Raw genomic sequence first — 27,051 nt, 5'->3', positions numbered from 1 at the left:
GTGGACGCAGCGCCTCCGCACGGCCCGGCCCCAGCTGCTCCAGCCCGTGGACGTGGACGCAGCGCCTCCGCACGGCCCGGCCCCAGCTGCTCCAGCCCGTGGACGTGGACGCAGCGCCTCCGCACGGCCCGGCCCCAGCTGCTCCAGCCCGTGGACGTGGACGCAGCGCCTCCGCACGGCCCGGCCCCAGCTGCTCCAGCCCGTGGACGTGGACGCAGCGCCCCGGCACGGCCCGGCCCCAGCTGCTCCAGCCCGTGGACGTGGACGCAGCGCCCCGGCACGGCCCGGCCCCAGCTGCTCCAGCCCGTAGACATGGACGCAGCGCCCCGGCACGGCCCGGCCCCAGCTGCTCCAGCCCGTAGACGTGGACGCAGCGCCTCCACACGGCCCGGCCCCAGCTGCTCCAGCCCGTGGACGTGGACGCAGCGCCCCCGCACGGCCCGGCCCCAGCTGCTCCAGCCCGTGGACGTGGACGCGGCGCCCCGGCACGGCCCGACCCCGGCTGCTCCAGCCCGTGGACGTGGACGCAGCGCCTCCGCACGGCCCGGCCCCAGCTGCTGCAGCCCGTGGACGTGGACGCAGCGCCTCCGCAGGGCCCGGCCCCAGCTGCTCCTGCCCGTGGACGTGGACGCAGCGCCTCCGCACGGCCCGGCCCCAGCTGCTCCAGCCTGTCTTTGCAGAGCGCGCCCAGAGGCGGAGAGGTGACGGGGGGAGGCTGGTGTGACCAGTGCGACGGCCGCACAGCCTCCAGGGCGCCGAGGTGCAGAGAGAGAAAAGCCAGCAGCGGGAAGAAAGGGACATGACCAGAGGAAGCTGCAGGCAGAAATGTTGAAAATGGAGGAGAGTTCACGGACGGCTGCTAAGACACACAGGCAATGTGGAAACTTTGCAGGGACGAAGGTTCTTCATATGTGTTGAATGCTTTCACTTCTGAGCAATGAGATGTGAGAACGGCTCAACTCTGCATGTGTGTGCTATAATGAAGCCAAGTACAGTTTTAATATTGTCATTAAAACTGTCAACTAGATGCTCCGCAGGTGTCAGTAATCAGTGAGCGTGGGAGCACTATCCCCAGCCTCCCTCCATACACCTTACCCAGCAAGTAAACTACACGAGTCAAGTCTACTTTAGGGAAGCTGAGAGGGACAGGAAGAATAATACAGGTGCTCTGTCTGGACAGTTACAAACTACCAGACTTATTTTCCCCTCAAGCTCCTTGATTCTTAGTAAAGATTTAGAACACCAACAAATATAGCCCTTCTCTGCCAGACATATAACTACTATTACTAAAGTAAGAAAATGCATAGTCTACTATTTACTTTCAGTTACTAAAAATTATGGCTGAGTTTTGGCTTGTACTTTTTAACATCGTATCTGGCGTACTACAAAACAAAAATGCTGGTTTGCTTCCTGGTTGTCACATATAAACCCATTCACTCTGCTGGACAATTTCAGACCATGCCTAGGCGGTCACATGACTCAGTACCACTTTGAAGCTGGCTACAGCATCTCTAGGTGTTGACTGATGGTCCGCCTGCCGAAAATACTAACATGGGACCAGAGTCTCCATCACTACCCATGGAAGCAAGAACTCTAGAAGTAGTGGACATGAATACCAGGCACATTTTTCCCAGTAAACTTCTTTTTGCTATGTAGTTGATTTCTTATGGTCTTCACCTTGCTAAAAAAAAAAAAAAAGAGAGAAAAAATTGCCCGGGGGAAATATTTGAATACTACATCAAAATTATATTAGTACCTAGGGCAACTCACACAAATAAACAATGTATACAACTCCCTTCAAATAAATGCTACCTAAGAAAAGAGTAAAAGTAACCTAGGCCTAGGAGAGAATGAAAATATAAAATTAATTTAAATGTTAACAATTTTTGATTTATATAATGCTATACAGCATAGTGGTTAGGAACAAGGACAATGGAGCCAGGTTGACTGGGTTCAAATCCCAGCCTTGCTACTTGTACCCACCTCACTGATTGTTGTGATGATTAAAATACATTACTAAGTGTAAAGTACACTGAATAATATCTGACATACAGTACACACATGAAATGTTATTTTCTAGTATTTTCATTATATAATTGCTATTATTCTCATCATCATGATGCACCTACTCTTTGCCAGGAACTGTGTCAGGTGCTGGAGATCAGATGAGTGACAGCAGCCCTGCCCTGAAGAAGCTTATATTTTAGTCGGGGGAGATGGAAACGCAACAATTATTGTTCCACAGCGTGAGATGCACAGCTGTCCGAGCCACACGTGGGGAAAAGGAGTTCACTCCACGAGGGGTGATTAGAGAAGACTCCAGAGAGATGAACACACTTGTGGACGGGTTTGCCAGGGGAGCAGGAGTTTGCCAGAAACAGAAAATGTGCGAATGAACGGGATGAGATTCTGAGTACAGGGGAAATGGGGACAGCACGACACTGCATTTGGGACCATCAGTCACTTGGTAGCCAGAGGGCAAGGTGTATCTCGGGGCAAAAGTAGATGAGATTAGGTCACTTCACCTTAACAGGTGAAGGATGGGGAGAAGTAATACAAGATACATGTTTTCACTGAAATCACACAACGAAGTTTGGGATGCTTACGCAGTCATTCACATTGTTCTGTAATCATCACCACCATCTCCAGAACTCTTTTCATCTTGCAAAACTGAAACTCTATACCCATAGAACAGTAAATCCCAACCCCCTTTCCCTCTAGCCACTGGTAACCACTATTCTACTCTCCGTCTTTAATTGGACTCCTCTAAGTGGAATCATATAGTATTTGTTATTTACTATAACAAGTATTGTGCCTGGCTTATTTCATTTATCATAATGAAGGCCTTCAAGGTTTATCCATGTTATAGCGTATATATCAGAATTTCCTCCCTTTTTAAGGCTGAATAATATTTTATTGAGTGCATATAGTGCATTTTGTTTAACCATTCATCTGCGGCTGGGCATCTGGGTTGTTTCCACCTTTGGGAATTGCTGGATTATATGGTAATTCTAGGGTGAATTTTTTGAGGCCCTGCCAGGCTGTTTTCTACAGAGGCTGTATCCTTTATACACGTACACAAGTGTTCCAGTTTCTTCATAATCATGCCAATACTTGGTATTGTTTGCCTTCATTCATTTTTTATAATTGAGATGTAATTGACAAAAAGCATATTAGTTTTAGGTATACACCATGTTTTGATATTTGTATATACTGTGAAATCGTTACACAATAAGTCTAGTCAACATTCATCACTATAGATAGCTTCAAACATTTTTTTCTTGTTATGAGAACTTCTAAGATCTATTCTTACCAATTTTCAATTATACACTAGAGTACTGTTAACTATAGTCACCATGCTACACACTACTTCCCCACGATATTCATTTTATAGGTGGAAGTTTAGCCACTGGCAGAGCACAACTGCTCTCTTTTGCCTCCATTTTTGTGTGTGTGTATTTATTTTTTGAGAGAGAGAGAGAGAGAGAGAGAGAGAGAAACGTCAATTTGTTGTCTCACTTGCTTATGCACTCATTGGTTGATTCTTTATATAAATAGTGGCAACCACTATTCTTTCTATCTTTGAATTTGGCTACTCTAAGTCAAATTATCTTTAATTAACTTCAGGGGTGGGGGGAGAGAGAGACATTCATGCAAGAGAGAAACACTGACGGCTGCCTCCTGCACGCACCCCAGCTGGGGATCGAACCCACAACCTGGGCATGTTCCCGTGACTGGGAATCGAGCCCACCCCCCCCTTTGGTGTACAGGATGACACTCCAACGAACAGAGCCACACTAGGAAGGCCCACTGGTTGATTCTTATATAAGCCCTGACCAGGGATCAAACCACAACTGCTTTTTAACACCACCTTTTTGATATTTTCATTACTTCTTTCCCTCTTGTGACCAACAGTGAACCAATCACAAGTTTTTGACATTTTTTTCCCTGTCCTATACTTTCTAGCCAGTCTGTCAGCCAGTGGTTGAGGACTGGCAACTAAATTGAATGGGAACTCAGCTCAGCAAGAACTAAAAGAGTGGAACCAGTGGAAAACCTACTTTTAGAATTGTCTGGCTGGGGAATTGAGACTTATTCTACCCTCAATCAGCCAAAACCCAGCCTTCCCTCCACTGTGTTGCTGTGTAGCAGGAGGGAGAAACGGGTCTAATTGGCAGACAGGGAATTCCCTTACAAAGCAGGCGAATCTGCTGGGCAAGGCTTGAATATAATTGATAGAAAGTTTTCTTGATTTCCAGCATCTTTTTGGTTAATGCTAATACATCTTCTCTTGTCTCAGTGATAAGTAGGCTGAGCTGGTTACCCTTTATTTCTGGCAACCATAAGGTCGGTCATTTCATAGTCTGGGAGAAGGGTATGGATCTTTTGAATAGATCTCTCCAGGACAAATGCCAAATGAGCTGTTTCTGTTCAAAGTCTGCACAGTAATTTGAACTCAATTATACGCTTTCTTCAGCCAAATCAATATGCTGAAAACTATACCTTTCTCCTAATATTGAGTTTAAAATGCAGATTTTTCAGTTTGAGAAAACAATGTAATTCAGAAGGATAACTGCTCTGTGCATGTTAAATATGTCTCTGCTGAAACAATGGTATACAGGCAACTGCAGGATTTTAAACAAGTTGTGATTCAAAAGCCTGGTAAATCTAGTTGTTTAGAACTTGCTACATCTTCTTCCATTAAAACATTCATAAATCAGAACTAACATTTACTGCTTGTCCAGAGCTGTGCTAAGTGCTTACATTATTCTCCTACATAAGCTGAACAACTATATATGATGAGCGAACTCTTCTATTTTCCATTTTACTGATGAGGAAATGCATAGAGAGATCAGGTAATTAGTCCAAGGTCATTTAGCTAGAAAGCAGCAGTGCAGAATCTGAGCCCCAGCAAGTTAACTACTTCTTTTGGTTGTTGTTAATCCACACCCGAGGATCTTTTTCCATTATATTTAGAGAGAGTGAAAGGGGGAGAGAGAGAAGTATCAATGTGAGAGAGACACATTGACCAGCTGCTTCCTGCACGATCCTGACTGGGGCCAGGGATCGAACTTGCAACCCAGGTACGTGCCCTTGACCGAGAATTGAACCTGCGACCCTTCAGTCCACAGTCTGATGCTCTAACCATTGAACAAACCAGCCAGGGCTCGAGTTGACCGTTTCTGGCTAACTTTCCAAAACCTGCGTAGCCTGAGCCTTAACCGCCGTGGATTTCAGCTCTTGCTGATGGGCAGGCCCCAGCTAATCTCTATGTCCTAGAGCAGTCAAAACAGCAATTACCACCTGGTTATCGTACCTTAGTTCCGGGACATAAATGTAAGCACAGAAAAGGATATGGGAGCAACATCTTATCTTTTTCTTTCCCTTGGTCAGAAAATATAGGCACTGATTGAAAGAATTTACAAGGCACGATTTATCTATTCCATATTTCTGAATATAAAACTAAAACAGATTAACCTCAAAATTTTCCATTTCTGTCCCTTTAAACTTTTTAAGTATGATGGTGACAGAGGTACTCTTTCACATATCTGTTTATTTCAGTGGCATTGGAAACTAATTTTGACAACCTAAACAGGACTAATTCTTGGCTATATATATATATAAAAGGATGATAGTCCTTTTTCTAGGGAAATAGCCAGGCTCTCTTCTTTAGCATGTGAACTGTTTTAGTTTAAAGTTATGTACTCTTAGCTAGTGAAGTTTTATACCTAATTAAATAACAATTTATTTGCTGATTAGTATTTATTTCTACATTAACCTCAGCTTTGCTCTTTGCTCAGTGCAGACAGATCTAGACTATTTCTTCTAACAGCTACATCAGTCTGTCTTACTATCTAAGGCTAATAAAAAAGTGTAGTTTATATTTTGAAAGAAAAAAGAAAACAGAACAATCTTTTACTGAAAGTTCTTGGCTGAGGCTTACTATGTACCTAAGATTCTAAATAAAAGTACACTCTTCACTTGGGTGGCACATTTTCTTCCCCTTCATCAGCTGAGACCTTTCTTCCAAAGTGAGGTGCCTTAACTTTTAAGTAAACATGATTCCCAAAGTGCCAGAATCCCTCTTCAGCAAGGCAGTGATTCCCCTTCTCATATCTACCTAGTTGTGGTTGGAGCTGGTTTGCTAGTGGTAGTGGTGCTAGGTTAAAGTGAGTCACCTCTACCCCAACCAGTGCCCCTGGTGACCATCGGCCTGGACTTATGAGGTAATGGGTCAGAACTATGGCTCCAGCCTGTGGCTGAGGAGCAGCTTTTGTGTAAGACCATGTTTTAACTGTTACTGGAATTCTACCCTGAAACTTGGCACCACCTTGCATCCAAATGTTTCTCAACATTTACAGACAATGACCTACCCTCAAACTTGCTAAATGAGATACATCAAGGAAGTATTGGGGGTACAGGGAGTTCTCCCCTTGGTAGTCATCCATGGACTTCTTAGGGTGGCGATACCTAAATGGAGTCTTAAAAAATATGAAATTAACCAGGCCGATAAGATGGGGGAAGGAAGCTCCATGGAGAAGAAGGAAAACAATGAAAGACACCAAAAGGGAGCAGGACAATGATACGTTCAGAGAAGTGCCGGTAGTTTGCTACAGCTGCATGGGTGGCGTGGAAGAGTGGCAAGAAATGAAGCTGAGAAAATCTGGGTCTTGATGACAAAAGCACTTATATGCAAGTCTAATATGTTAGACTCCACATGGAAGGTAACGGAGCGTCACAAAAAGATTCGAGCAAGAGTGAAGTATGAACAGAAACACTCAGACTTTGGTGACAGATTAAGAGAATCAGGAACCCAATCTGGAGCTATTGTAATAATTCAGGTGCCAAATGATGAGAGTTTGAACTAAACAGCAATGAGCATGGGGGCATGTGGTCAGATGTAAGGGATATTAAAAACAAGACCATCATAGTGATTGATATGGGAAGGTAGGGAAGAGGGCACAATCAAGGTTGACTTTCTATTTGCTACTGTGGGTAGCTGGTTAAGTAAAGGATTTTAAAGGAGGTTTAGTCTAGGCCAGGGATGAAGTGAAGCAAATAGGAGCTGAAGGGATTGGCCATCCAGCATATGCTGATGCTTGTAGGGCTGCTTGTCTTCCATTCATTACATTTTCTCTAGAGGAAAAAATATCAGCATTTTAAAGGCCATTTTAGCTTTCTGTTATTATCGAGGCCTACTGTGTATTTCCAGAAGCAAAAAGGAAGCCATGGTCAATGTTAAATATATTTATAACATATATTTCAATGAGTGCCAAAATGGATTGGACCTACATGTTCAATTCACATTAAAATATATGTCACAATCCATCTGCTTTTAACGCATGTGTCAGAAAGAATGTCCAAAACAAAAGTCAAATATCCCAGAGATACTTTAGTTCAAATTACCAATCCATGCCATTGTACTTCAACTGTTTGCTACTTGGATATATACTAAATGTAGATACATGTTGGAAATCTGTCCTGGTAGGCTTTTAAAAAATTCTTAAATTTCCTATTTTGGAAGATAAAATATGAGAAAAGGACTGTTTTATGGTGTTTTACTTCTAAAATGCAGTTTCTTGAAGGGCTGAGAGCCAAGAAAAATCCCAAAGCAATACACTGCTAGTAGGTATGAATGCCTGGGTCCATGGCTAAAGACACTGGGGTAAACTAAAACTCCAAACTGGAAACACTCTTTACAAGTATCTAGATACTTGCAAAACAGACTAGTTCTGAATAATCCATTAAGATATATATTTATTCAGGTTGCGCTCTGTAGCCAGGTTTGCTTGGATGAAATAAATTATTGCCAAATTTCTGAGCCACAAATTTTCAGCATTTCTCAAAAAATTGTTTCAAAATCTCACAAAAACTGACATGTAGTTCTATAATTACCATTACTGTGGACATAGAGCGACTTGACCCTATTTAATCTCAATCTGGCTCAACTGGGATCTTGGTAGAGTAAATGTCCTATACACTAAAGTATTAAACACAAATGGCAGATGATTTTAAAAAACATGAGAAAGGTAGCACAAAGAGGGAAAAACACTGCTTTTTGAGGAGACTACTGCTGTGCAACAAAACTGTCATCTAATTCCATCTCTTTGGACATGTAGATTCATCACCGACCTACTGTAACTGCCCCTGAATGTGCAACGGCTGGTGTTTAGCAGCAGAAGAGAGATATAGCAGAGACACTATTTATGAAGCTGGTTTCCTCAACTATAAAACACTGTATAGGAAAAATGTATAGAGAGTTGGAAATCTTTTTATTATAACTGATAAATTCAACATCTCAGCGGTAATATCATTGTAATAAGAATTACTTACTCAAGAAGATCTGGGTCTAGCCCTTCTGATATCATTTTGTTTCTTATTGCCATCACTGGAACACCCTAAGCAAAGGACACAATATAATCATTCAATTAGTTTCATAAAAATAGAAAAACAGACCAACGGAACAGAATTGAGAGCCCAGAAATAAAATGCAAGCATATACAGTCAGCTAATATTTGACAAGGGAGCCAAGAATACGCAATAGAGAAAAAACAGTGTCTTTAATAAATGGTGCTGGGAAAATTGAATATTCACATGTAAAAGAACAAAACTAGATCCCTATTTTTCACTACCCACCAACATTAACTTGAAATGGATTAAAGACTAAAATGTAAGACCTGAAACCATGAAACTCCATGAAGAAAACAGGAAAAAGCTCCTTGACATGGACCTTGATAATGGTATTATGAAAATCACACCTAAAGCACAAGCAACAAAATAAAAAATAAACAATGGGGACCACATTAATTTTAAAAGGTTCTACACAGCCAAAGAAGCCAATCACAAAGTGAAAAGACAACCGACAGCATGGAAAAAATATGTGCAAACCATGTATCTAATAAGGGGTTAATCTCCAAAATACATAAGGAACTCGTATAACTTAATGGCAAGAAAATAAATAATCTAATGGGCAAAGAACCTGAACAAACATTTTCCAAAGAAGATATACCAATGACCAGCAGTTACATGAAAAGATGCTCAACCTCACTAGTCATTAGGGAAATACAAATTAAAACTATAGTGAGGTATCACCTCACACTTTTTATTTTTTAATCCTCCCTCAAGGATATTTTTCTATTTATCTGCAGATAGAGTGGGACGGAGATAGAGGGAGAAAGGGAGAGAGAGAAACATCAACATGAGAGGGACACATCGACTGGTTGCCTCCCGCATGACCCCAGCCAGGGTTGGGGACGAACCGCAACCAAAGTACGTGCCCTTGGCTGGAATGGAACCCGCGACTCATTGGTTTGTGGGCCGATGCTCTACCAGTGAGCCAAACCGGCCAGGGCTCACCTCCACCTTTTAGAATGGTCGTCATCAAAAAGACAAGAGATAACAAACGCTCCATGGAGCAGATGTGGAGAAAGGAAGCCTCGTGCACCACTGGTGAAACTAAACTGTGCAGTCACTATGGAAAACAGCAGGGCGGTTCCTTGAAAAATTAAAAACAGAACTACCGTATGATCCAGCAACAATATGGATAGACCTTGAAGGTATTATGCTAAGCCAGACAGCATAAGACAAATACTGCATGATTTAACTTATATATGGAATTTAAACAAAACAAAACCAACCACACCAAACTCATAAAAAAAGAGATCAGATTTGTGGTTATCAGAGGTGGGGGAGGAGCAGAGAATTGGAGGAAAGAGGTCAAAAGCTACTAACTTCCAGTTACAAAATACTTAAGGGTTAAATGACTATAGTTAACCCTGCTTTTGATATGTAGGAAAGTTAAGAGAGTAGATCCTAACTGGTCTACCACAAGGAGACATTTTGTTTTCTTTTTATTGTATCTATGTGAGATGATGAATGTTAACTAAACCTACTGTGGTAATCATTTTACGTTATGTGTAAATCAAACCATCATGCTGTACATTTTAAACTTATACAGTGATGCATTTCAATTACTTCTCAATAAAACTAGAAATTTTTTTTAAAGCTAACAAATGCCTCCTTGATATGTCTCCACATACCACCTACAAGACCTTTTAGAGAGCTCATTATTTGAAATAGCTCTTATTTTGCTTTTATATGTCTATGTGCATAGCACTTGAATAATATAATAAGGTACATTTTTAAATGACTTAATGGAACCAATGTTATCCAATTCACATAAGACCAAATTAAATATCTGTGCTTAACCAACACTAATTCTGCTATACAGAAGAAGCCAGGCATCATATTCTTATTCTTCTATCTCCAAAAGAATGAAAACATTGATAATTTAAATGATACTTCACAATATGAATAAATTTCAAATCAAGGTTTCAGAGCTTTCTACTCTTAAGTATAGCTACGTTAATGTTCTTTTCATAAGCAAATGGCCCAATTCCATTTGGACACATTCTGCACAAAGGTCAAAGCGAATTCAAGAACTCTCCTGGAGTTATATTATACATCTTCCCTACACCAATACCAACACTGAGTAATGATAGTTCTATAAGTGTATAGTCATAAAAACACTGAGAATATGTGAATTTCAAAGGTTAAGATAAGAACATCAAAACAATTAGAAAAGGCTATGTCAGATATAAATACAAATTTACTTGAAATGGGAACTCATTTATGGATAAATAAACACTTATTGAAGCTCACTTACAAAGTTCAAGGGGAGGTATAATCAGTGTCTTTGCCAACTCCTCTCTTCATGTCATCCCAAAAGATGAGGAACACTAATCTGATTAGTTAAATTTGAGGACTTGAATTATATCACCTTCAAAAGTAGGGTCACCATGCTTTAAAAGGTTGTACGCACGGTTGGGACCCTCTCCCTCATAGCCCTTCATTCCATGTGGTGGACAGGGTAAGCTGAGCCAGGGCCCACATGGGAAGAAAGTCATCAGCTCCCTTTGATGTTGTGTACCCTTCCCTTCGCTGTTGCGTGGTCCTCCCATGTCACTAGCTAGTTGTGACATTCAGTTTTGAACCTAAGGTACAGAAGAGGCCCCCTAAGGAGCTCTGATGCTCTAGCCCAATTTCTCAGTGCCCTACCGTGACGTTTCTGGGCACCAACCCAGCTAAGGTTCCCCTGCTTGCTTTTGCAGTTGTGTTTTGGTCTCAGGGGTGTTAGTTTTCTGGTCTCAGGGATCTTCCAGGGTGGTTAGGAGTAAATTTACTGTGGTTAGCAGTAGAATTTTGATATCAAAATCCCACACATCTCCATATTTAACATCACTATGGCAGCACAGTGCTTTATGCTGAGAAAATAAAAGATGCAGCCAGCCCCTGCCCGCAGGGGGTACAGTCTAATAGATGAGTTAAACACGTGATCACAACACAGCCATGAAACGTGTAACAGCGGCCTGTGTAATGGGCGATGTTAGACCCAGCAAAGGATTCACTGAAGTGTCTTGAAGATGGGATTGGAGTTTATTTAAAATAAAAAACAAGAAGACTAGAAATATACACAAATCTTTAAATAATCTATCACACATAAGCTTGTCTCGAACACATTTTTAAGAACAAATATATACTTATCCAGATATTTTCTCCCTTCAAAATGCTGACTTTATGTTACATTTCACCCGATAAAATCTGTAAGTCCAAGCAAGTACATGCTCAATATGAGTCAAATGGATTACAAATTCAATATGAAGAGTCTTCAAAGTTAATGGCCGTATATTGCTCATAGAAAAGTTACAGATCTTGCCAGATTAAGTTCAGATCATTAATTATAATTCTCATTTTTAAAATAAGAAAATATATTAACATTTTAATTCATATTTACTTTTAAAAAAACGTGCAGAAAAGAGGCCTTCTGCAGCCATAACCCCTTGCTTTGGCCATGAGGGAGAAACAGTCCCGGGTGCCTGCAGCTCGCTAGGCTAAGGAGGGCTGGGAGCTAAGGCTTCCTCTCAATGCACAGGTTTCCCGGAACTCTGTCTCCTGGGAGGTAGCAAGGGCAAGGCTGTCATGTATGGGCCCATTTACACATTTATCTTTATAACTGTTATGTTTAATTTTATAAATTAGTAAAATTTAACCTATTAAGACTTGGCTAACAATGGAATCTAAATGCATCCGAAATATTAGATGAATGAAAATAAATAGCACCATCACAAAATTATCTTCATAATCTTACTTCTGAAAGTAATACTGATCCATGGGGCAATCTTTAAGGTTAAAAAGACAAAGAAGGCACATGATGAAACTCTGGGCTTCTTGTTAGCTGATGAAGTTTAAGGATAAATGAAAGACGGGAAAAACAGTTGTTTGGGGGCATTCCACATTAACATTTGGGATAAAGTAAGCACGAGAATAAAATTTGCAGCACTTTAAAAATATATCACCTGGAACTAAGACTTGAGAGAAAGGTTTTTAGATAAAATGTACTTAATCACCTGATAATAAAATGTATATAGTAGTGGAGCAATCTGACTACTTGAATGACAAGGTGGGGAATTTTATTTGATAATAAAATGCCATTCATCTATTTGGTATAACAGGGGAAGTCAGACGTTTGAAACAGTTCATACAAAAACACTGAAGTGCTAAGAAGAAATGGAACAAAGAGCAGAGTTAACTTCATACTTCTTTACAAAGACCTCTCAGTTTCCTTCAACTGTGGTTCGATGGTATAAGGTTCTTCTACAAACTCAACTATGTGATTTATTTATTACACTTTAGCATAATCCACAGGATATCATTGGAAAGGTTATGCAAAGTTACAAGGCCGAAAAAACAGAAGGGAGAAGAAATAGGTGGAAAAAGACAAGACAGAAAACATTTCCTAAAATATAGCAGAGAAAGTGTGTGTAGGGCAGAGTGAGGGGCGGTGTAACTGGTAAGGGAACAAGGAAGTTGGTGGAACTCACTAAGCTCCCTATTTTTTTTTTAAATATTTTTTCTTTATTGATATTAGAGAGATAGGGAGGGAGAGGGAGAGAGAGACAGAAACAGTGATGAGAGAGAACATCGATTGGCCGCCTCCTGCACACCCCTCCACTGGGGACTGGGCCCACAACCTGGCCATGTGCCCCGACCGGGAATTGAACCAGCGACCTCTTGGTGCATGGGTTGATGCTCAACCACTGAGCCACACCGGCTGAGCTAAGTTCCCTATTTTAACATGGGATTTGTTTCATGGGATTGATCATCATATAAGAATAATAGAAGTCTGAATCTATAAATTCCATATTTTACCTTCAGTTTCTCAAAGCAGATTCCAGCAAAAGAATACAGGTATTACCAAAATTTGGTGAGTCTTTAGTCTTTTCTGTATATGGATATAGATAAAAGAAAATACATGTAACTTAAACTATCTTACTCTATTAAAGATTTTACTATTATCATCAGCTTAATACAAATATCATAAAGCTTGATACAAAAATAATTTGGCTGGTTACATTCCAAAGGGATTTGCTGCTATGTTTCTGGTGATGTTGCTTAGAAATTTGTTTTGCTGTATTCACTCTCAGAGGTTAAGGAACAGTCTGGTTTGTTAAACATCAAAAAGAAGTGTCCAATTTCTGATCTCCAAGAGACGAGGCTACTGGTGGTCTAAGGAGGACACAACAGACCTCAAAACTAAAGTCTACTGAACTGTGGGATTATTTTTGGCAAGTGATAATGGCAGTTTGTCCAACATAAGTAATGAAAAAGAGAGAAGGCAGCCATAAGTCTGATGTTCCAAAAAATCATGTCTGTATTTGCGTCACTGGAGAAAGTGTGCAAAGAAGCCACAGTAATGAAATTATGATGGCAACATTAATAGTTAAATACTAGTTTCTTATATCACAAAAACTGTTTGGAGTTATAGAACTGCTACTATTTACATTTATTTGTTATTGTGTTAATGAAATCCAAGCTACTAAATCCCTTTATAAACCATGTTGAAATTTTCTTCAAGTTTTAGATTAGAAGGGGAAAAAAACCTTCTTAATCTAATAGCGATGATTTTCCTCTTTTAAAATAATAAAACATGGTCCTTATATTTGAGTTTTTCCTCTCAGTTTATGAGCTTGAATCACAACAATTCAGTTACAAAAGGTGGAAAATATGAAGCTTATGAAGTTTTTTCCCTACTTGATCAACAACAAAGAAAAGATCGATGAGTTGATAGGTGGATCGTACTTTTTTATCTTCAGGGCGAGGGGATGAATAGGAGCTGAGAAGATGCTACGGGTTGGGAAAAGGCAGACACCCCCCTTTTACAGGCTCTTTTACTTACAGTTTTACTTAGTGAAATGGACACAATCATTTTTTTGTCTTCTGATTTTCAACAATGCTCTGTTTAAAGTATCTATACTGCATTTTATAGAATATATTAGTAGGGTACTATATGTAGGATACACTTTTCAGATGAAATAGTCTATATAACAGATAATAAATGTTTACTGAACAAACCATAACACAAAAACAAGTATACACGTAATAATCTTTTCTCCTTCCAGAAGCTTTCTGTGAAGGAATACAAATTAATTTAAAGAAATCTCTTACTCACTGTAGAATGAACACGGCTGTCTAAGAAAAGGAAGCTTTATTTCTAACGACAACAGATTTAGAAAATAATAGACTCTAAAATTATCCCTCATACTGTTGCCTCCAAGGGTCATTAATCTGAACCTAAATATGTGGGCAAAAAAGCAGCTCACAAATCTTGACTGTACTATTCACAGTGGCTTCTAAGGAGCTGACAGTCAATTATTCCTTTTTCAGTGATTCTTTTACCAGATCAGTTTCATAGGAAGAAAGTATTTGTCACTGACTGTGCATCAGGTATCTTTAAAGATGAAGAAATAAGTCACATGATAAAATAGATAAAACTTATACCAGCCATGACCAAGGCCCCAGAAGGTTGGTAAGGCAGTTACTTTATTCATAAAATAAATACATGTTAGTAGTTCTTTTCAGGCATTGCAAACAATAAGGTTAACCTAAATGCATACCAAGAAAAATTTAAAAAATCATTTCACAAAGTTAGGTATGTTATGAGACAGAATATAGCTGCATCAATTTCCCCAGGTGATTGACTTCTCCCCTGGATATTCTTCTGACATGATAAATTTTAGATATTAATGACCAAAAAAGTGCATCGTGTGTTCTTTGCATTTTGTAGCTACTTAAGTGTTAAATTTTTTTTTAAATTGATTTTTTAGAGAGAGAGGGAGAGAGAGAGATAGAAACACCGATTTGAGAGAGAAACATCAATCGGCTGTCTCCTACACGCCCCCCATCAGGGACGGAGCCTGAAACCCGGGCATGGAGCGGGGACCTCTCAGTCCATGGGACGAACTCAATCCACTGAGTCACACCAGCCGGACAGTACTTCAATTTTTAAAATTTTCAGAATAATTCGGTGCTATGGAAAACCCATTTTCCTCCCTTTATTGTACAGAAACAACATCTAAAATGTAAAGACTTGCTTCGATAGTCTCATTAATACTAAGACTCCGTTATGAGTACTTCAGCTATACTATACCTTTAGTAAGCCTCATTTCACTCAAATGATATTTGTTGTTGAAAACATGTGTTGATTAGAATTTTCTAAATTTAATTACACATTTACTTTCTAGGAATAAAAACTTTAAAATAATTTTTAAAGCAAATCATTTTGGAATTCGCTACTTGACTTAAAAGTATAATAAGTTCAGATAGTCTCTTACTCAGTTTTTGGAAACTCATTACTATATGTACCTATTCAAGAGGATTTTAAAAAAATCTCCAAATATAGCAATAAAAGATAAGACAAATGGAATTTTTAGTAATTAATTATAAAGATAAGTCTCCTGATTGAAACCAAAGGATATTCACTTTCGAACTAATATTTTTTCTTTATTGATTTTAGAGATAGAGGAAAGGAGAGAGAGATAGAAACATCGATGAGAGAGAACATCGACTGGCCGCCTCCTGCATGTCCCCTACAGGGGATCGGGCCCACAACCTGGGCATGTGTCCTGACTGGAGACCTCTCGGTGCACGGGTCAATGCTTAACCGGTGAGCCACACCAGCCGGGCTCGAACTAATTTTTCAATAGTGGTAATGTGTTTGAACTGGTGTATTATGAATTGCTCATTCAATGTCCTTAGAGATCCACAGGTATCAATTTAAAGAGAGATGGCTAGAATCGGGCATTTGTGTGGCTATAGAACCACAATGAAGGGCCCTGAATCTGATATTAAAATGCCATCAGCACATGGTCTAACCAGCTAACTGAATAAAAGTCATTTGTGAATTTGGACTAGGAAAAGAATAAGAAAAGGATGCTGTATTATTATATTATGACAACTCTGGGAAGTTGTACTTAGGTCTGGAAATATTTACTTAAATTGTAGTATAAGATAAATGCAAAAGAGGTTGATAACTTCAGGTAGAGGAATCTATAATTTTCATTCATTTTTCCCAATAAAATATTTTGAAATCTATTTTACTTCCTTCAAAAACAATACAGTAAACATATTAGCATTTTCTCCAAATTATAAAAATCCTTACCAAAGAATTGACTGACAAATGAAGCATGCTGTTGCATCTTGCACTGCTGTCTGTGATCTACTTAAGGCACACACATACCCTCCGCACCAGGGGTGTCCATCCAATAATGAACGCTACCACCACCTGAGATCCTTGTCCAATCACGGTGCTCAAACGCTCTCCTCAAGCCGGTGGTCTCTAAACCCTCTGAGAACTGTCTTTCCACCTGTGAGTCCAACAGTGAGTCCACTTCCTTGTACAGCTTATTTACTCCTCTGGATCTTTACTTTTTCTTCCATTAATTAACCACAGTCTTAGACAAACAACTTCATATTTAAGGTGAGATTCATAATATTTCTAAAGAGAGTAAATGTTAGTAAACAACTACCTAATTTGCATTATTATTATTTCCCCCTCACCGCTTTGGAAAGCTTTTATGTGAAGTGCCTTACTCCTGGTGGAAGGGGTCAGCAGGAAAGAAAAAACAGCACTGAGAAATCAAAGTTGGGTAACTAAAACATTATAGTTGGATCCGAGTAAAAGAATTATACCACACATTTCAGGAAAGTATAAAAACTGTCATTGTTGGTGTGTATCTTCCAAAGCTTCCTCTTGAAGCTTAACAGTAATGTTCCTTTTGTCACAACTTCGAAAGCAGGAGCTAAGAGGTTGCTTAAAGAAGTTGGAATGAAAGACACAAGTCCAAAGTTAAAGATATTTTTCTGCTAAATGCCTGCCTTTGTTGCTTCCCATTTTATATATAATTCAAAGGAAATTCCTATGAAAGTTAAAAGTACCTTAAATTTATCCTCTAAAAGTTCCTTCCCCTGTGTTTGCTTGGTTGGGTTATTCCTTCTTTTTCTTCCTTTCTTTTGTGGGGAGAGATGTACAGAGGTATGGTGTGTTACAGTGAGTTTATGGCAGGGGCAGTAAATTTGCCATTTAGTAAAATAAATAAACTGAAATAAAGAATTACATGTTTTGGCTTGAAAGGACTGTTTCAGATAAGCTGTTCTATCCACTACCTCAATTATTTTAATTATGCCAATGACACAAAAATATAATACAATATGTATTCCTGAAAAAATATATTCTTTTCAAAGATAATTTTATACTAAGAAAAACTGGTTTGACAAATTTAGCACCCTAAATGAATTGTCTTATCAATTATTTTTAAGATTATTTTGCATTCTCAATTTTATACTGAACTACTGATTACCTGTGAGACTGGCACAGTTCTTCCCACACGGTTCCTTAGAGGCTGCTTCATTACTTTAGCAGAGAATAAGGAATTCTGCTAATTCTTTGTCAAAAATACTAGCAAAAGTTACCTGTTTCTAGATTCTCCAGACACTCAGGCCAAAGGTAAAGCAAAGGTAACACCTCAGGGGCTCCTGACTGTGGTTCACTGACAGTTTTCTGCCTCAGGAGAAATCTCCATCTACTCCTTCTGACCTTTCACGTATGACAGAATGTCAAGGAAGGAAGATAACTGTGTTCACCTGAGTTCCATTTATCCCAACACGAAGTTCCTACTCACATGGTGTATCGTTCCCTAAGCTTTGCTTCTTTGAGTTAGACCTGGTTGATCATTTGGTTGATGGGGAGAACTATCTTCCCTTTTCAATTTTCAAAGTTAGCTAAATTATGCGTGTAATTAGAAAAATGTGCACTTACATCCTTTCTTTACCTACCTTCACATGGTGAGAAAACGATCGCTGTACATGCAGCTTTTATCTTCAATGTAAAACACCACAAAAAGCTGTCCCCCACAAACCTGTACTATCCCCAAAATACTGACCTTGATGTTGATTAGTAAATCTTTGGTATCATAAAGGAAACAAAACACATGATGATATTATAATACCTATGGAGTTAAAAAAAGAAACAATACAAAAGGAAATAACATACAGCTGTTAAACTAAATCCATATTCGTGTATTCCACAGCTACGACTACATACAACCACTTTTTAAAAAATTTTATTTGTTGCCCAGCCGGTGTGGCTCTGTTGGACAATTGCCGTCCCATGCACCAGAAGGTCACTAGTTCGATTCCAGGTCAGGTCACATGCCCAGGTTGTGGGCTCTATTCCCAGTGTGGGGTGTGCAGGAGGCTGCCAATTGGTGTTTCTCTCTCACAGATGTTTCTCTCTCTCTCTCCCTCGCCCTTCCTCTCTCTGAAATCAGTAAAAACATGGTTTTGTTAAAAAAGAATACCCATATCTTTAAAAAAAAATTGATTGACTGATTTTTGAGAGAGAGAGAAAGAGAAAGAGAGAGAGAGAAAAACATCGATTTGTTTCACTTATCTGTGCATTCATTGGTTGCTCCTTGTATGTGCCCTGACTGGAGATTGAACCTGCAGCCTTGGTGTATCCAGATGATGCTCTAACTAATTGAGCTACCCGGCCAGGGCTGAACCACTTCTGACTATACTGTTGATCAGTGATAAGGAACTTACCCTGGAGCTCTCTAGACCATGGAAAGTCACACTGGGGTCATATCCCAAACAGAGTTTTAAATCCTTTAATTACTCTTACAAAAATGACACCTCATCTAAAGGGCACTCCACTCCATGCCTGATTAGTTTCACAAGGTCTGCGGCACATAACTTCCTGGTGAACGTCTTTAATAATCAGTTGGAGACTCTTCATGCTTAGGTAACGGAAGTCACATCTCCCCAGGCCAACAGCCACTGCTGGCAACAGATAATCAGAACCACCAGACCAAGAGATTATTCAATTCACATTCTGAACCAGCCAAAGAAAACAGAGCTTTAGAAAAGCCTAAGTGTCCGAAGAGACTGTTTTGGCAAATTTGGTTTAAGAAAATACAAGTCATTAGCTTCTTCATGTGGAAGTCGGACTTTCCCAATGCACAATTCATTACTGGCAACAGATTCACCAAGCTCTGCCAGTAAAGGGGGGAGAACTGTTGGAAAAGTGATCTATGTACACAATTCCAGTTAAGTTATAAAAGCAGTATGTAATTTAGTAAAGGCTTGTGCTGCTCTATTATGACAACAAACATTAAATCAATTATCTGCCACATTTGGAACATAACAGTATTACTCACTCAAAAATCTTGTGTAAAACTTGCTTAAAAAGGAAAAAGAATCAGAAAATGCCAGCAGGTGTTCCAGGAACATTCATTAATAATGAGATCCAAATCTGGGGATCAATTAAATAGATCATAAATCTAGAGAGCACTTCAGAGTTCATTTGACGTATGAAGATACTGAAGTCCAAGAAGGTGACACGACCTGATGGTGGTCACATAGGACTGTGTGACACAACTAAGAAACTGTATCATGTTGCATCGCAGACGTACTGAGTACAGGTCTGGGTGTACCCCGCAGCATTTAGATGTCTCACATAAACACCTCCTTTCTGGGACCACCATCATTCTTATCTCATAGAGGGTGGTCATCCCACTGTGACAGAAGAAGGTATGGAGACCAAAAACTGAAGTACAGCATATTTCTCTGTGAACCGATACCTGTGACATTTGATAAATTCTGCTCCGTGTGTCCAAAGAAGTTTCTATCAATCAAGCAGTTTTAACAAACTGGGCTCTAAAATCGATCTGCAGCTTCTGTGACCAGTGAGACGAGGCACATGTCAGCAGGACATTCCAGGAGAGAGCTAGACCCAGGAGAAGGCGGGTCTCCCGGCAGCTTAGGAAGCCAGAGGACTATGGTCCACTGATGCGCAGGAAGCTGGGAAGCTTGTAAAGATCTGTATCTGTAATTTGTAGGACTTCCTATGTCGTGCTATCTGAACTGAGGGATCACTACATGGGTGGTCAACAAACATATTAGCAGAAAAATTAAAATTGCTTGGGAAACATTTGTCTATTTTCTGTCTTACTAAAGAATAAAATAGTTCTAAACAATAATTCAGAAAGGAAACAAGAGAAGAGATCACAAGAGGGCTGAAGGCCTAGTAAGTATTAAGATGCTGAGTGAAAGAATATTACATTTTGGAAAAAGAAATTCAGCTGAAGTGAAATTAAAGGTGTAAGACTCTGGTTATGAAGCAACAAATAATTTTTAAATGATGAAAATACCATTAAAAATGAAAAACCTCCTTCCACCACTGGTGTGGCTCAGTGGATTGAATGTCATCCATGGACTGAGAGGTCCCGGTTTAATTCCTGGTCAGGGCACAAGCCCAGGTTGCGGGCTTGATCCCCACTAGAGGGCATACAGGAGGCAGCCGATTGATGTTTCTCTCTCACATCAATGTTTCTATCTCTCCCTTCCTTTCTCTCTCTAAAAAAAAAAAAAAAAATCAATTAAAAAAAAAGAGAGAGAAAGATCCTATTATTGTCTTTAGAAGGTGAGAGGATTCTAGTACTGTTAACTCCCTCTGAGGGCACATAAATATTATTTGGGGCACTAAGAATAGATCTTTATATTGTTGGTATACAGTAAATTTTTTTTCCCAGAAAGAGAGGCTGTTTCATTTTGTTCTGAGACCATGCTAATGCTACCTTCCGCTTAGTTAATACAAGCAATCCCCTCACCAGAATGTAGGCTTCTAAAATCTAGCTTTGGTAACATGTAGTCATGTGTACAATGGATGATAAACTACTCAAGACCATACCAACAGACAAAGTGCAAGTCTTTGATGAGTTATGCAGGTGTTGGTCTTTCTCTGCATTAATAACTCAAACTAAATTTTGAGTAATGGGTAAGCTAGAGAAATCTTAGTTGCCTTCTGAGGTCAAGAAAAAATGGGTGTTTTAATAAAATCTAAGGTCTTGGCCCTGGCCGGTTTGGCTCAGCGGTTAGAGCGTCGGCCTGTGGTCCCGAGAGACCCGGGTTCAGTTTCCGCTAAGGGCATGTACCTCGGTTGCAGTTTGTCCCCGGCCCTGGTTGGTCGTGCGGGTGGCAGCCACTCGATGTGTCTCTTTCACATCGATGTTTCTCTCTCTTCCTCTCTCCCCCTCCCACTCTACCTGAACAAAAAATGGAAAAATGTCCTCAGGTGAGGATAAAAAAATAAAATAAAATAAAAAATATAAAATCTAAGGTCTTGTTGTGAAAGTAATACACTTTGCAGCATTGATAAGATAATGTGTAATGAAGCTACCCCCTAGAATGCACTGGGACTAGGTTCCTCCTTATAGAATGTTCAAATTTGTTTTTCCTTCTGTGTGTCCCTTTGAGTCAGTCAAGGAACTGAACCACCTTACCAGAATGAAGTACTGATTAGAAGACTAATACAGAAAACAGGAAGGATTTCACCATCTGGAAGTAGAGAGATGCAAAGCTATCTAGATTCTCCCCTTGTCAGTGGCAGAAACTGAAGGACTCAATGATACAGATTGCAGTGGGTCTCTAACGACTCTTCTGTGAGACATTTTCTAAAGTAGACTGATAATGTTATCTGTTTTTCTAGTTAGAGTTCTGTGAAGATATGGGTATAGAAAACACAATGAACTATGCAGCCGCTGTTGAAGAACAATAGTTTTGGTGATGACTTATGATGCTAGAATGATTATACTCCGGAAAAGTGCTAAGTGGTTCAGAATAATAAAAAGATTATGCTTAGGAAAATCCGCAGGTATGAGCAAGAGGCTTTACATGGAAATCAACGGGTAAAAAATCCTCAGGGCAGAAAATCTGAATAGACACTTTTTCCAAGGAAGACATGCAGATGGCCAACAGGCATCTGAAATGATGTTCCACAGCATTAATTATTAGGGAAATGCCAATCAAAACCACAATGAGACATTGCCTCACACCTGTTAGAGTGTCTATTATTAAAAAGACAAGAAATAAGTGTTGAAGAAGATGTTGAGAAAGGGAACCCTCATACACTGTTGGAAGGATTGTAAACTGGTGCAGCCACTATGAAAAACAGTATGGAGGGTCCTCAAAAAAATTAAGAATAAAACTACCATATGATCCAGCAATTCCTTTTCTGGATAGTTAATATAAAAGACTATAAGCACATTAATTCTAAAATATATATGTACCCCTATGTTCACTGCAGCATTATTTATAATGGCCAATATATGACATCAAGCTAAGTGTCTATAAATGGATAAGTGGATAAAGATGAGGTACATATACAATGGAATACTACCCCATCATAAAAAAGGGAAAACTGCCATTTGTGACAAGATGGCATGATCTTGAGGGTATTAAGCTAAGTGAAATAAGTCAAATGGAAAAGTACAAAAACCATATGATTCCACTTAGATGTGAAATATAAAACAAAAAAGTAACATGAACTAACATAATAAAAATAAAGTCATAGATACAGACAATAGAAAGGTGACTCCCAGAGGCAAGGGGTGTAGGGGGAGAGCAAAGAATATTTGGTAACAGATGGAAACTAGACTTTAGGGATGAGCGTGCAATAGAGTATAGATACTGAATAATAATGCTGTTTACTTGAAGTTTATATAATGTTATTAACCAATGTTATCCCAATAAAGAAATAATTTTTAAAATCCTCAATTAATGACAGGAGGAAAAAAATCAGTGGAAGAACTAGCAGGTAATTATTAAGAGGAGTGGTATAAAGAAATAGAAAACAAGTCCAGTAGCCTAAAATAAGAGAGAGTGATAGAACGTGCGCGCGCGTGTGTGTGTGTGTGCATGTATTTGTACAAAGAAGACATGAAATTTCAAAATAGGTAAATATCAGAGACCATTAACACTTAGTGGGATGAAATTAATAAACAGGAACTGGCATTTGAAAGACAAATGGAAGGAGAAAGATTACCTACAAATCAATACATATCCAGATATATGAAAATTCTTAAACACAGGATTAAAGGAACTCCTAAGTGAATTAAAAAGGCAATAGTTGTATTATCAGATGGAGCATTCTTTTTGGCCATCTGACCAGATGCAGGCGTTAGATAAGGTTTTCTGAAACACGCTGTAAATAAGCACTAGGATAAGATACAGACATGATATAATGGTAGCTTAATTTTGCCCAAATCAGAGCATCTGATAAACTCCTACATGCTAAAAATTTTATCCTTCAACAGACAAAGGAAACACTGAGGGAAAATGATTTAACTATTTCTTACTCATATTTGAACAAAGAGACAGAACTGAATGATTATGCAGAAGTGACAGGAGCTCTGGTAGTGACCATGTGCAGGAAAAACAATCAAGGACATTGTCAGACACGTAGCCTGCACCTGCAGCTGGACATCTGCAGTCACTCATGGTACACTTAGGAAGCAGGAGACACGGTGGACTTATAGATGGCTCAAGTAGAGTAATGACTGGTAGATTCACATCAGCCATTCACAAGGAGCCCACTGCTTGGTCTAGTCTTGGTTTGGTTCTACATTTTAGATCAATAACTTGAAGAAATGGGAGCACTTCTATACACTTCCAGGTGACACAAAGCTAGAAAGAAGAGTTAATATGCAGGATAAAGTAGTTCATTCCATAAATATTGATTGAGCACCTTTATGGGCAAGGTGTTCAAGTGAATACAAAGATGAATCAAGACACAATTCTTCCTCTCGTGATTTCCTTTTTCAACAGGAAAGACAAAATATGAGTAAATAATCACTGAACAGGTATGAAGTGAGAAGTTTCAAAAAATATATAGGTAGCATAGTTAGACTGATCAATAGTGGGAGACATTACTTAAGGTTTATGTGTTGGTGGGTTCAGAATCTGGGATGATTTGGTGGAAGTGTTCATGGGAACAGGTTAGGGGAATAGAATCTGGGCATGTAGTAATTAAGGGGAATCTAGATTCAGAGGTGGAAAAGCATGGAGCTCACATCGGGAAGGATTTGTGGTTTGGTATGAAGAATGGAATTCAGGACAGGGAGTCGTAGGAAACAACAGTTGGGTAATAAGATTCTGGGATCCAGGCTGGCACAATAAACTGAAAACAATAAAATTAAATTTCACTTGGATGAACTTGCAATTTTAGGATGGCAGTGTAAAGATGTTGCTCCCTCTTTCTGCTTGAAAATTACCCCCAAACAGTAAGGCCCAAACTCCAACTTTAATGACTCAGAGGCATATATGAACCACAATAACATGGAAATTAAAAGCAGATAAAAGAATGATTGATGACTGAGCACAGACAGCCAAGTCGACTTCCAGAACCTGGAAACGTTGAGGGATTAGAAATACCCGCACCAAAGGCAGAGGGCAGGCCAAGGATGAAATCAGGAACACTGGGATAAAAACAGGACAGGTCGAGGCAGAAGAAACTAAGCCCCTGCTCACACTCAGTGACACCAAGCAAAAAAATGGGCTGAAACTGAAGTACTTTCACAGAATTAAAAATAAAATAAAATTAATAATAATTTATTCTTTCTTAAATGTTCCTAAATAAAACTTCTTTGAACAATGTTATAATATAGGTTGAAATATTTTTAAATAGCTCTTAATCAGAAGGCTTTTTTTTTTTTTTTTTTTTTGGAAATACATATGCTATAGCTTGAAGTCCCAGCTTCAGAGACTTTAATTCAGCAGGGTAGGAACCAGAATTTGTCAGTCTAAAAACTGCTGAGGCAGTGTGAAAAAGAAATCTATCTCCAAAACCCATCAAAAGGTAAAATGGCCTGGAGAAAAATGCAGGCCTCTTCATTCACTGGTAAATACTACGCGCCAGGTTGTCCTCGGAACTGGGAATCGTGCGTCACCCCAGATGATCCCCTACCCTCAGGGAGCCTGTGTTCTAGTAGCGGGAGATGCACAGCCACAGTATGTACGATGTGGAGTATTTTAAATAATAGTAGAAGGTTATATGAAGAAAAATATAGCAGGTCAGGTGTAAAAGGAATGCGGCCAGTGAGAAGGTAATATACGAGCAAAGGTTTGAAGGAAGCGAAGGAGTACACCATGAAGATACCCGGGAGAACAATGTTTGAGGCAGCGAGAATAGCTGATGCAAAGGCCTCAGAGAGGAGACTGTCCATATAGTTATCCAAGGGACATCAAGGGGGCCAGTAGCTGGAGCAGGGCGAACAGAGATAAGAGATCAAAGGGTAATGGGAGAGCTAAGTTGCATAGGATCTCATGGGCCTGGGAAGGACTTTGGCTTTTACTTCTAGTGAGGTAGGAAGCCGCATGAGTAGAAAAATGAATATTTAAAGGGTCATCTAAATATACACATGTACACACACATGTGATAATATATAATTCTGAAATGTAATGGAATTGGTCTAAAGAATGAATAACAAAAATAATTTCAACTGGTGTCTGGAAACCTTAGCTGCCTAAATAAATCTGGGAAATACCTAAAATAGTACCTTAAGTAAGTGTTCAATAAATATTTGTGGAACAAATGGACAGAGGTTTTATACAGAAAAAGAAAATACGAGTTTTTAAAGTTCTCATAAAATCAGGGGTAAAATGCATCAAGAATACAAGGATAGCTATCCTAAGACAGTCTTTTATCAAAGATGTCAGGGCATTCTTACAGAAACCATCAAGCAGATTTTCCTATTTCATACTTTAGAGTCACTCTGAAACCGTTCTTTCCTCTTTTGTTTGAAAGAGTCAGTTTTTAACAGACCATATTTTAAGCTTAGCTTAAGCTTTCCTGAGTTCTAGCTTTAAAAACGAATTTATTATGGTTCATATCAAAACAGCTCTACTTCATTCTTCAACAAGAGAACTTTATATATTTCATCCCAAAGCCTGGTTCAGTTTTTCCTACAGACTAGAGAGCCCAGGGTTCTGACTGTCAGCAAAGAATTCTGAAAGTGACAAACGCGTGGCTTCTGAAAGGTCCTTTCTCCTCCCCCATCACCGCTGCAGCTTCTCCATGAGCCAATCCACTCTTTCTGGTTGTCAGATACTACTGGTTTTCAATTCTTTTGGTGATTAAAAAAATGCATGAACAGTAAAATAAAACTGTTTTTCTTTAGTATTTCCTTTGCCTAATAATGGAATGGTACAAAAACATTACTTTTTTAACTAACAGAGAAATGATGGACAGCTAGCTCCTTCAACTGCAACAGGACTTTCTTCAGGAATAAAAAGAAAGTACCTCCTACTGTTATAGACAACAGCAGATGTTTCTGGTACCATACCATGTAATGATTTCCTAGAAAAAATATAAATTCTAAAATCCTATAATAAATTAAAAGCCTTACCTTACATGGACAAGAGATTTATGTTCTTTTCTATGAACCAAACTATTTTTTTTTTTAATATTTTTTTATCCTCACCCGAGGATATTTTTCCATTTTTTGTACAGATAGAGTGGGAGGGAGAGAGAGGAAGGAGAGAGAGAGAGAGAAACATCGACGTGAAGGGACACATCGAGTGGCTGCCACCTGCACGACCAACCAGGGCCGGGGACAAACTGCAACCGAAGTACGTGCCCCTAGCGGGAACCAAACCCGGGTCTCTCTGGACCGCAGGCCGACGCTCCAACCGCTGAGCCAAACCGGCCAGGGCGAACCAAACTATTGACAAGTAAAGTTCAGAATAAAAATTTACAAAAAAAGTATTTGTGCTAGCATACGGGAATTAAGCCAAAGCTCTATGAATAGTCCACTTTCATTCCTCTATTGATACATCCAAGATTTGCAATGGCAACTTTGTGTAAAGCAAAGAAAGTAT

At 39.4% G+C, this 27,051-nt stretch overlaps 1 protein-coding gene across 2 annotated transcripts in view; it reads right to left on the bottom strand.

Moving 5' to 3' along the window:
- Positions 1-27,051, bottom strand: part of WASHC3 (WASH complex subunit 3) — a 47,887-nt gene that overhangs the window by 780 nt on the left and 20,056 nt on the right. For both annotated transcript variants that reach the window (XM_036251923.1, XM_036251921.1), the window contains exon 6: positions 8,335-8,399. In XM_036251923.1, coding sequence (XP_036107816.1) covers positions 8,335-8,399 — 65 coding nt within the window. The remainder of the gene's footprint in view (positions 1-8,334; positions 8,400-27,051) is intronic.

The sequence above is a fragment of the Molossus molossus genome, unplaced genomic scaffold, assembly GCF_014108415.1.
Source record: "Molossus molossus isolate mMolMol1 unplaced genomic scaffold, mMolMol1.p scaffold_m16_p_10, whole genome shotgun sequence".
NCBI classification, from domain to species: Eukaryota; Metazoa; Chordata; class Mammalia; order Chiroptera; family Molossidae; genus Molossus; species Molossus molossus.
The sequence above is the reverse complement of the archived record's forward strand: the minus strand, read 5'-3'. Positions and strand labels throughout refer to the sequence as shown.